The following is a 10,916-nucleotide window of genomic DNA, read 5'->3' as shown; positions in this document are numbered from 1 at the left end:
AATTTGACAAAGATAAGAAAGTGATACTTACCTATTTCTGTGTTTTGCCACCCCCCCCCAAACAAAAAAAAAAACAAAAAGAGAGAGAGAAAGGAAATGGCTTTAAGTTATTTTTCACCACTTCCACGTATTTATTTTGTTCTTAGAGACACAAAATAATCTCTGTTCTATCTGGACTTATTCTCTTAATCCCAGGGCATTTCCAATTAGTTTTATTTCATCAGACCTACCCGCTTTTGCACTTTCTGAAGCTGAAATGAATGAACACGCCCAAGCTGCAGCTTGCTATCAGCAGCCCTGCCCGAAGCAGGCCTTTGCAGCCGGAACGGGACTCGCCGAGCATCGCGAGTAAAAATTCCCAGACACGGAGAAAAGTATTTATTCAAAGGTAAAAAGTTACGTAGCGTAGGAAATATTTTATTCCAGCGATGTGTGATTGAGGCTGTGTGGCTTTGAGTGATACCATTATTATTCAAGGGAACTTTTTAAGTCTCAAAAGGACACTTACCGTTTTCCGTGTCACATTCCTCTAAAAATAACAGAGAAATAAATACGGGTTAGTCCCGAGAGCTCCCCGCCTCCGACATGCTTCTACGAGCGAGCAAGAGCCCGAAGAAGAGATCGGGGAATGCCGCTGGGTCGCGGGGAGACAGCGCGTCTCCTCCAAAGCGAGATGCCCGGTGTAATGGAGGTAGATTATGTTGCGCTGGGTCTAAGGATCGCCTTAGGGGATGCTTCAGATCCCCTAAAAATATAATCTGAGCCTGCAGGTTATATTGCGCTGGTGGGTTCTCTTAAGGAGAACCTTGTGTTGTGTGTCTTGACTGTATCTGGATAGAAATTTAAGGTGTGGAGGATCGTTTCTGGCTTAAGAAGCCCATACAAAGGGACTTTTCCCATCTTCAGTGGCAGCAAAAAGAACCCCCCAGCCCCCAAACGACGCCACACTTACCAAGTTCTGTGTCGCTTTCTTCTAAACGAAATAGAGAGAAATTATATATCAACACGTCAGTCGTTGCTAACGCTACAGCCGCAGAAACACGTGCATTCAGACTTCGGCATGCGTGAGGCAGGTCAACGACTTACCAAATTCTTCTGCTAACCTCCCTTAAAATAAAGGAATATTAGTTCAAGCCTTTCGCACCAAGGTTTTACCATCAGGGGGAGCGGGGAAAAGAAAACAAACCCCCAAAAACCTGAACAACTTACTGATTTTTGCATCCCATTCTTCTAAAAGAGAGAGAGAGAGGGAGAATTTAGCCCCCAGTGAGTCCTTCTGTAGCTTTTTAAATTTGCACTATAGGAATTGTCTTAAAAAATTAGTATATACTGACTTTTTTCCCCTCGTTGACCATAACGTTCCCAAAATTACAGAGGTTTAATACGGTCTAGAATATTTGATGGTATAAGCAAGCCATGCACCCAGCCAAGAAAGACTGTAGGAGACGTGTATTAATGCGACTCGTTTTGATGGAAGAAGGAAAAAAAACCATCACTTACCAAGATCTGCATTCCTTTTCCCTTAAAAAGAAGAAATAAAGGGGGGAGGGGGGAAATAGGTAAATGTTTTTCGCACTGGTGGCTCTCTAGCCTAGAGTTAAACTGGAGTTTACTAACTCTGGAGTTAAACATTAATACTACTTTCTTGAATGACCAGAGCTCATTGACAGCCAAGAAGAGCATCGGATTAGAAAAGCTGGCTTAGGGAAACATCAGGAAACCAGCCCAAAAGCAAGCAGAGCAAGGACTGAACGCCCTCAGGCACGGCAAAGCTCGGTTTTGGGTGCTAAGGAGCCGCGACTCGGCACGCGCTTTGTTAATAAATATGTTTTCACATACCTGACTCCATCATCACGTGGGCTTCGTAACTGGAACCACCTCTGAGAGCTTTGTCGACCTGGTGGGACGAGAGGGAACAACGTTAAAATATCACGTCCAGGGAAAACCAGGCCTTTCGAGCGATGCGGCATGGAGGAAAAACGCGTTTTCTGGGAAATTCAGCTGCCGATGCCCGCAATACTTTTGCCCACGTGAATAAACGCAATAAGGGAGAAATCCATGGAGTCACAGAGGCTTTTTTCCCCATTTTTCTCAATTATTACACGTTGTTACTGGGGATGTTTTCTGGTCTACATCTGGATGAACGGTAGGAAAGAGGGAGCTACTGTAGGTGTGATGAACCTCCATCGACATCTATCACCCGACTGATCACAGAAGGGGTCCTGGGCAAATAGATTAGACCCCTAATTTTAGTTGTTTGAAGCAGCATGAGCTTAAATCCCCCTCTACGCCTCAAATTATTTAATAATAACGTTTATCACTGCTATTGACACCTTGAGACGCAGCCCCATACATGGGAAATGTGGTGCTACCGCCTCTTCTGGCCAAAAAAGCAGCACTTAATTTAAGCTGAATATTTTACTAAAAGCTTCCCTCTGCTGCGTCCCTGCTGTTTCTCATCCCCGTATAGGCGGTGATTTCTAGTCCACGCTAATGTTTTGAACTGATTCTCCTTATTAATTAAAAACCCAAGGATTAAATTGCCATGGGAGATGGTGTAGGCTGGGTGAAGGGACGCAGATTTTGTGCCCTCTGCTTGCTCCTTTATCAACACACCAGAGAAGGCAGGCTCCATCACAGAATTTTTCTTCCTAAATCACTCCAACTGGACAGGGAAGGCATTATAATTTAATTTTTGGGTTCATAATCCTGCCGACGTCCTGAACACGCTAAGCCTTGCAGGGGGGAGCTGAGCTGCAGCTGTGGAAAGGCAAAAAGGACCAGTCCAAGACCAGGGAGGGAAAAGGCATCGGATCATATTGGAAAGGAAATTATTGAATGATTCTCATGTGCTATGTTAAGATCTTTCCTAAACTGTAGGTGCTATTAGGAGCCAGGGTAGATAAACACTATTATGAGGACCTAAATTTGTACAGAAACAGATAAACAGAGCAAGGGAAAGGGCACTAATATTTCTGTACAATATTTTCCTAAAAGGAAAAAAAAAAGTAATATGATTCCTTCTTTTAATCCTTTTCCTGTTTTTCAGTAAAATCAGATTCATATACAGGAATAAAAGATTATTTTGTTCTAGGCTTCTTCCAGCTCTCACGAATGTATCCTGTTTCTTCTGCTTTCTAAATGCATCTCCCAGCCCTTGACGAAAGAGCCCACGCAGCCAGACTGGCATCCAGCAATAGGATACCCACAAATTATGCTTCCCCCGACTCTCCAGCACTTGCAGGGGGGGGAAAAAAAATGACTTACCAAGACCTGCAGTTAATTTTCGGTAGTGCTGAAGTTGGCCTAACCAGGGCTGTTTTGCTCCCAGGGCACACGGGCGGCGACGGTTGCGTAGGTGGGGGGTTGTCTGGAGATTTTGGCAGGTCCTGGGACTGCAGTGCCCTGGGAAACAGGTACCGAGACTCGCTGGAGGCTTTGTGTGTCTGCACTGAGCTGGAAGAGCTGTCACGGGCACGACAGCTGTGCTGGCAGCAGGGAGGGGACCTTCCCACCACCTAATTTTAGCTGGTTTAAATGCCGAGGTGGGAGGGAGGGCTGGAGGATCCCTATATAGTCATCGCAGGAACAGGGTCCTCCAGAGGAGGAACAGAAACAGAGCTGGTGACATCGAGCCACCCTCTGGAGGTGCCACCATCTCCCACGGGTTGCTCAGAGCACAGGGTAGCGGGGTCTGCGAGCGAGGACCCCGCGGGCTCAGCGTCTGTAGGCAGCGGTGTGGAAAGCACCGAGCACTTCGGACGCGTGGTGATCCCAAGGAGCTCCCGTTTGTGCCGAAATCTTCCCTCTCCAAAGGGCGATGGCATCGATTTCTGGTTTGCATTGCTCTAAAATAAAGAGAAACTTGAAAGAAGCTTGTGCTTTTCTCCTTCCTTTCTGTCGCTGCTCCTCATCAGGACCAAGTGAGAGCCTGCAGCCAGGATTTCTCATCCCTTCAGGTTATTTAAAAATGAAAACAAAAGCCAGTTCATGAGCTTCACCTCTTCTAGTATATATCAGCTTGCTTTAAAGACACGCAGCTCTCCCACTTCCCCCGTAGCAACAAGGCATAGATTTGAAAGTGAAATTTGTTTTCTCTTGCTGAAGGGGATTTTTTTAAAGCTCTGCAACAAGTTTTCCTTAAACCAGACTAATAAGTGTTAAAATGCAGACCACTCCCATAGATATATCCCTAGAAGTCTCGTTTTCACCAATTAACTCTGGCTTAAAGCAGCGTGAAGTCATTGAAAGGCATCTGATACTGTTGATCTCTCCCTGAATCAGCCACCCAGCACTTTTTTTTAACAGTCAACAGAGAGAAAATAGATTTTGACGGTGCCATTCACCTGATCTGTCTCAGATGTCTCTGAGTCAGTTGCCTAAACTCTCAACACCGTTAACAAGGACAAGTGAGACATTTCCAGGGGGTTACGACCCAGACTGGGGCAGACGTGTAACTAGGAAGGAGCATTCTGGGCTTAGCGTCTGCCAAGTGGTATTTCCCAGCCCAGAAATGCTGAGAACATGGGCTGGAACAAAAAATGAAAACTCACTTAGAGGCTTGGAGAAGTAGATGCCAGTTCTTGAACCCTAAGGACCAGGACGCAGTATCTTTGTTGGGAGGTCTGTCTGCAAGTCACACAAGCTGGCAGCTTCCTTTCCAAAGCCTGAAAATTAAGGAGTTAAGGACGAAAAACACGTGAAATTCAGAGGGGCCTCCATGAGCTCTAACACCAAGGAAAGACCACGGGCCGATGGAGAAGGGGCTTGCAATGGTGCTAAAAAGGGAATCATAGGAGGGTTCACCACTGGAAAAAAAGGGGCTTTGCTACCCAGGCAGCCCTGGTTTCAAGCCATCAAAAGGCCAGACAACGCTGAGGAGGGAACAGGGTGAAGGTTAAGGTTAAAGCCGAGGACAAGAGACCACGACCTGGCACCAAACTCCGGTGACTAAATCCTCTGGATTTGCGAGAGGAAAAAACATTGCCACCAAGTAAAGAAACAGAAGGTGTTTGTCTCGCGGAAACCTGAGCAAGGGGAAAGGGGATCACGGCGAAGGAGATGACTCTTCTTTTTGGCAGCAGGGGTCTGGCATTTGGAGAAGACAAAATAACCGGCGTGCTGCCGTGGGGTTCTGCCAAGAGAGAAACCTTGCAGCATGACACCACGGTACGGCCAGGAAGGTCAGCAGCACCTCCAAGACATTTTGCAAAAATTGCTCATCAGTCGCACCCTGACACGGGCTCCTAAACGCTCGTTGGTGTTGAGAAGCAAATCCTCCAAAGGCAACCCGCGCAACGCAGCGAGAGAGATTTCTTTGGCATGAAAAGCTGAAGCGCCTTCAGCCTTTGGCATTTAAGGGCTCTGAATGATACCAATTAGGAGCGTCTGCACTGAAACTTAAGACACGAGAGCCAAAGAGCTATGAAAAAATCAATGGCAGAGGGCTTTTTATCTCCAGGACTACGGAGCCAAATTATCTCCCCCAAAGTCTGTTTGTACCTGTCGAGTTGTCCCAATTTTCAAGACAGTTTTCTTATGCACCTGCACTTTAAAACAAGCAGGAACTTAAAATTATTTCATTCCCTTAATCCTCTGCTCCACCACCAGTCCCCTAAGCCCTCCCTTTTCCCCCAAGACCCCCCACCCTACTTCAATCCCCGCAAGGCCCTCCCTGTTCCCCAAGACCCCCCTACCCCACCACCAGCCCCCAAGGCTCTCCCTGTCCCCCAAAGCCCCCGACCCCACCTCCAGCCCCCCAAGACCCTCCCTGTACCCCATAGTCTCCCTACCACACCTCCAGCCCCCCAAGGTCCCCCCGACCCCTACAGCCCCCTACCCTCCCACCAGCCCCCAAGGCTCCCCCAGTCCCCCAAGACCCCCTACCCCACCTCCAGCTCCCCAAGATCCCCCCAGCCCCCCAACCCCACCATAGCCCTCCCAAGGCCCTCCCTGACTCCCACAGCCTCCCCACAGCCTCCCCTCACCATCAGCCCCCAAGGCCCCCAGTCCCCCAAAACCCCCCTACCCCACCGCCCTACCCGACCGCCCGGCCCCCCCAAACCCTCCTACCCCACCGCCAGTCCTCCAGACCCCTCTCTGTGTCCCCCCGACCCCTCTCTATGTCCCCCCCGTTATCAGCACTCACCCCTGCACCTCTTTCCGTACAGTACCATGCGCGCCGCCATATTGTGCCGCACTCCCGCGCGCCGCCATGTTGCCGTACAGCTGGGACGCTATTTCCGCTTCCGCCGGAAGCCAGCTCGGTCTCTTTCTCTCCCCGCGCTGGCGGCTGCAGTGGGCGGCCGGACGGGACCGGGCCGCGGCCTCCACTAAATCCGCCGCCATCCTCCCGCCCCGCCGCCGCCATGACGGAACAGATGACCCTGCGGGGTACCCTGAAGGGCCACAACGGCTGGGTGACCCAAATCGCCACTACGCCGCAGTTCCCGGACATGATTCTTTCCGCCTCGCGCGGTGAGGGCCTGCACCCTGACCCCCGCCCCCACCCCACCCCGGTCAGGGGAGACCATCGGGAGGGGCGGGGGAGGGGGCGTCAGGTGGAGACCATCGGCCCGGGGAAAGGGGGAGTCCATTAGCCTGGTTGAGGAGAGGAGCAGGGAGAGACCATAGGTCGAGGTGGGGGGGGTTGGGGGAGACCATCGGGGGGAAGAAGGGGCAAGGGGAGGCCACGAGACCGAGGTAGGGAAGGTCGTGGGGCTTGGGAGAGGGGTGCGGAGGGACCCTGAGCTTGCATGGGGAGAGGGACGAGGGGAAATCATGAGTCTAGAGATCGGGGGGACAGGCTGGAGGCCCCCATTAGGGCAGTCTGGCCAAGGATGGGGCTGGGTGTAGCAGGGCAGAGGTGCTGAGGAGGAGGGGAGAGGAGGCAGGGGCTTGGCCTTTGCGATGGGGGCAGAGTATGGGCAGGAGGGGGTAAAGGAGCTGAGACGTGGTCCCCCTGTTTTCCTTAGCAGCCCCCCCCCCATTGCTGTGGCCAGGTAGAGGGCTGCAGTCCCCGAGCTGACCCCCCACCTTGCCTTTCTCCTTCTGCTACAGACAAAACCATCATCATGTGGAAGCTGACCCGTGACGAGACCAACTACGGGATCCCGCAGCGAGCTCTGCGCGGTCACTCACACTTCGTCAGCGACGTGGTTATCTCCTCCGACGGGCAGTTTGCTCTCTCTGGCTCCTGGGATGGCACGCTGAGGCTCTGGGATCTCACCACGTGAGCTGTGGGGACCGGGGCTGTTTTGGGTGGGGGATGTAGGGTATCTCTCTGCTTCATTTGGATGCTGGGAGAGGGAGCGAGGTCATCAACGCGCCTTGAAAACGGGATGATTTGCTCTTGGGTTGGAAGGTGAATCCCGGTGGGGGGAGTTTTCTGTGGCCAGTGCCACGATTTTGAACGGAGGCGGGAATTGGGGTGTTCGGCTGCTTCTCCTCAGCTCCCTCTCCCCATGATTAAACCTGACACAAAGTCTGCTGATTCTCCGGAGTCTGAAGACACGTCCTGCAATTATGATGGGAGAGAAGCAGTGGGGAGGGGCTTAAGCTCTTTTTTTAGGGGTCATTTTGGCCTGAATTGGGGGTACAGCCAGAAGAGGGTTGGGATTTGCAGAGCCAGGCGTGCACGTGAGCAAAACTCATCCTGATTCTCCCAGTCCTTTTCCAGAGTTGTTCTTTTGAAGGAGAAGGGGAACCATCACTCCTTAACCCTTTTGTAGACCAGTCTGTGTTTCTTTTTCTTTCGAATATTTTAATTTTTTCCCCTTCCTTGGTGGAATTTGTGAGATCTCCCATTGTCTCCGCCTTTGCAGCGGCACCACCACCCGTCGCTTTGTGGGCCACACCAAGGACGTCCTGAGCGTGGCCTTCTCCTCTGACAACCGCCAGATCGTTTCAGGCTCCAGGGACAAAACCATCAAGCTCTGGAACACCTTGGGCGTCTGCAAGTACACGGTGCAGGTGAGTCCCGGGGAAGGTGGGCTTCCAGATCGCGCCTCCATGAGGAAGGATCTCCGTGGACTTGGTTTTAGGTCCACTCCCACCGCTTTTGATCGGGAATCCAGGTCTTTCAGCCCTGTCCTAATGATTAGAAGTGAGATGTTGCCTGCTGACCTCTCCCAGGGGGAGGGTCTGAGGACAAGTCCTGCAATTATGAGGGATGGGAGATGAGGGGGAGGCCTGGGAAAGCTGCGGAGCGACGGGATGCGGCACGTCTGATCTTGCAGTGCCCTGTGGACGGGGTGGGGAAGACCCAGCCGCGTTTCCTCGCCGTGAACCCGGCGTCGTTCCTCTTCCCCAGGACGAGAGTCATTCGGAGTGGGTGTCGTGCGTGCGTTTCTCCCCGAACAGCAGCAACCCCATCATCGTCTCCTGTGGCTGGGACAAGCTGGTGAAGGTAAGGTGGGATTGGCTTCCCCCAGCTGATCTGCAGCGGTGGGAGGAGGATTGAGGCAGCCAGAGTGCTCTGGGGAAGGGCTCCCCCCGATACCCCCAGAACTGGGGTGCAGAAGCAGTGTTTAACCCCCTTTTCTCCCACCCCCATGTTTTTCCCCACACAGGTTTGGAATTTGGCTAACTGCAAGCTGAAGACTAACCACATCGGGCACACAGGCTACCTGAACACGGTGACCGTCTCCCCCGACGGCTCCCTCTGTGCCTCCGGTGGCAAGGTACGTCTCACAGTGGGGGGCAGGGGGAAGGCTGACACCCCGAGATGAGATCTTGGTGTCTTACCAGCACCTCTGGCTCATTTCTGCGTCTCCCACTTGGAGAGTGGGCTCCACATCTCGGTCATGGCTTTAGCTGGGTGGTAACAGCCCAAAGGGCTGGCCTGCCTAGTTGTAGATGTCAAGCAAGGAGGGAAACCACAGTGAAGACGCTCACCCAGCTCCATGGACCTTCTTTAGCTCTTCAATTTCAGCCCTTGATGTGTTTTCTTTGCATTTTTCTTGCTGTGTCCTTTAACTTTTCCGTATCTGCGTTGGCTTACGGCAAAACATTCTAGCTTAACCGTGGTCGGGGTGGAAAAAGGCCTCGGTCAGGGCAGAACAAATCCAGGCTCAGGCGATGAGCGTTGGGGTTTGCTCTGACTCCTTCTCCTGCCCCACAGGACGGCCAGGCCATGCTGTGGGACCTGAATGAAGGCAAACACCTCTACACTTTGGACGGAGGAGATATTATCAACGCCCTGTGCTTCAGCCCCAACCGCTACTGGCTCTGTGCTGCCACCGGACCCAGCATCAAGATCTGGGTATGTCACCGCTTGGTCCTCAGCCCCTCTCTGTCCCCATCTGGGCAGGGTTCCCTCAGAAGACTCACTTTCTTCAGCTTCTGGGTTGTGCTGGGCTCAGAGTCACCTTTGCGCTCGAGATCCTCGCTGTGGATCTTGGAGGAGGAGCTCTCCTGGAGGAGCGTCCCCACCGGGGACGGCTCATGCAGCAGCGACCGGTGCCCGTGGCCGAGGAGGGTTGCGGTGGCCGTGGGGCAGAGCCGCTGCGCCGTGATGAAACACTTTAATGCCATCTGACTGCATCTCTGTGCGGAAATCCAGAGGCTGTTTCTGAGCGATTCTCTGCTCCCTCACAGCGTTCCGGACTTGGGTTGGATTCGGCCCTGGGAGTCTCTCCGCAGGACGCCTTGTTCCTTCACGTTCTTCTTTGTCCTGCAGGACCTGGAAGGCAAAATCATCGTGGATGAGCTGAAGCAGGAAGTGATCAGCACCAGCAGCAAAGCCGAACCACCCCAGTGCACATCCCTGGCCTGGTCCGCAGATGGGCAGGTAAAAACCATCCCCTTCTCCCTATCCCGGCATCCTAACCCTGGGAACGATGATTTTGGGGCCCCTCCTGCTGCTCTTGGAGCTTAGGGGCTGTGAAGACACTCGTGTTCCGCTCCCAGAGCCGTCCCTGCTAGTGAGGACAAGACATTCCATAGCTCCCTTCCTTCCCTGGGTCCCTTCCCAACGCTTGAGCTCTTCTCCTTTACCTCCCCAACCCCTGGGGCTGGTGGTGGTCCCTCTCTGCTTTGGGATTTGCCCCCTGAGGACCGTAGTCCCTCGTCCTTGTGTCCCGAGGCCCCACGTCACTGGCCTGCCAACCCTTCCCATGACCCGACTCCCCGTTTCTCTCCATAGACCCTGTTTGCCGGCTACACGGATAACCTCGTCCGGGTGTGGCAAGTCACCATCGGGACCAGATGAGGACGCTATAGCAAGAAACCGTAGATTTTATGTACAAAATAAATCAATAAAAGAGCGCTCTATCGAGCTCGTGGCCACCTCGTGTCCACCGTTGGGTCACCCCACAACCTGGAGGTTGACGGAAGATCTGGGCTTGGAGCTTTACTCCACCTGGACACAGATCGGGAACCTTGAGGGAGAGGTAAAAAATAAAAACAACATCCCCACCAGGGAGGGCTTTACATCCATGAGAAGTTGTCCCCACACCTTCAAGGTTGGGGACATGGCGGTGGGACAGGGCTTGGGGTTGAGGACAGGGTGACCAGCGGAACTTTGAGAGCTGCAAGGCGCAATCATGAGTTAAAAACCCATGATGCAGAAAAATCATAGCAGAGGGAAATAATTACGCAGTTGTTGAGGACTTGGAAGATGTTCTCTGGCTAACGAGGGACTCCGTGGTTCTTCTCCCAGGCGTGGTGTCGCTGTGAAAACCCTGCGGGCCTGGGAAAACAAACAAATCCCAAGAAAAACCCAGAAAGTAGATAAATTTGAGAGGCAGAGGTGGTTACAGAAGTGAGGCCCTTGGGTGTCATTGCCCACCAGGGATGTTGGGAGCAGCTGTTAATGAAGGAGAGGTTTTAACAGGGAGCCTCTCAACCTCCAGGCAGAGAGTCCATACAAAACCAAGTCATTTTCTGCAGATTTAGGACTTTTTTTTTTTTTTTTG

The 10,916-nt window shown here is 52.4% G+C and overlaps 1 protein-coding gene across 1 annotated transcript; it reads left to right on the top strand.

Moving 5' to 3' along the window:
* Positions 1-6,260: 6,260 nt before the first annotated feature.
* Positions 6,261-10,276, top strand: RACK1 (receptor for activated C kinase 1). Its single transcript, XM_064474035.1, has 8 exons — positions 6,261-6,477; positions 7,060-7,231; positions 7,824-7,971; positions 8,312-8,407; positions 8,571-8,681; positions 9,122-9,262; positions 9,680-9,790; positions 10,145-10,276. The coding sequence occupies exons 1-8, from the start codon at positions 6,369-6,371 to the stop codon at positions 10,208-10,210; spliced, it is 954 nt and encodes a 317-aa protein (XP_064330105.1). The 5' UTR covers positions 6,261-6,368; the 3' UTR covers positions 10,211-10,276.
* Positions 10,277-10,916: the final 640 nt, after the last annotated feature.

This window comes from Phalacrocorax carbo, chromosome 26 (assembly GCF_963921805.1).
Source record: "Phalacrocorax carbo chromosome 26, bPhaCar2.1, whole genome shotgun sequence".
NCBI classification, from domain to species: Eukaryota; Metazoa; Chordata; class Aves; order Suliformes; family Phalacrocoracidae; genus Phalacrocorax; species Phalacrocorax carbo.
The sequence above is the reverse complement of the archived record's forward strand: the minus strand, read 5'-3'. Positions and strand labels throughout refer to the sequence as shown.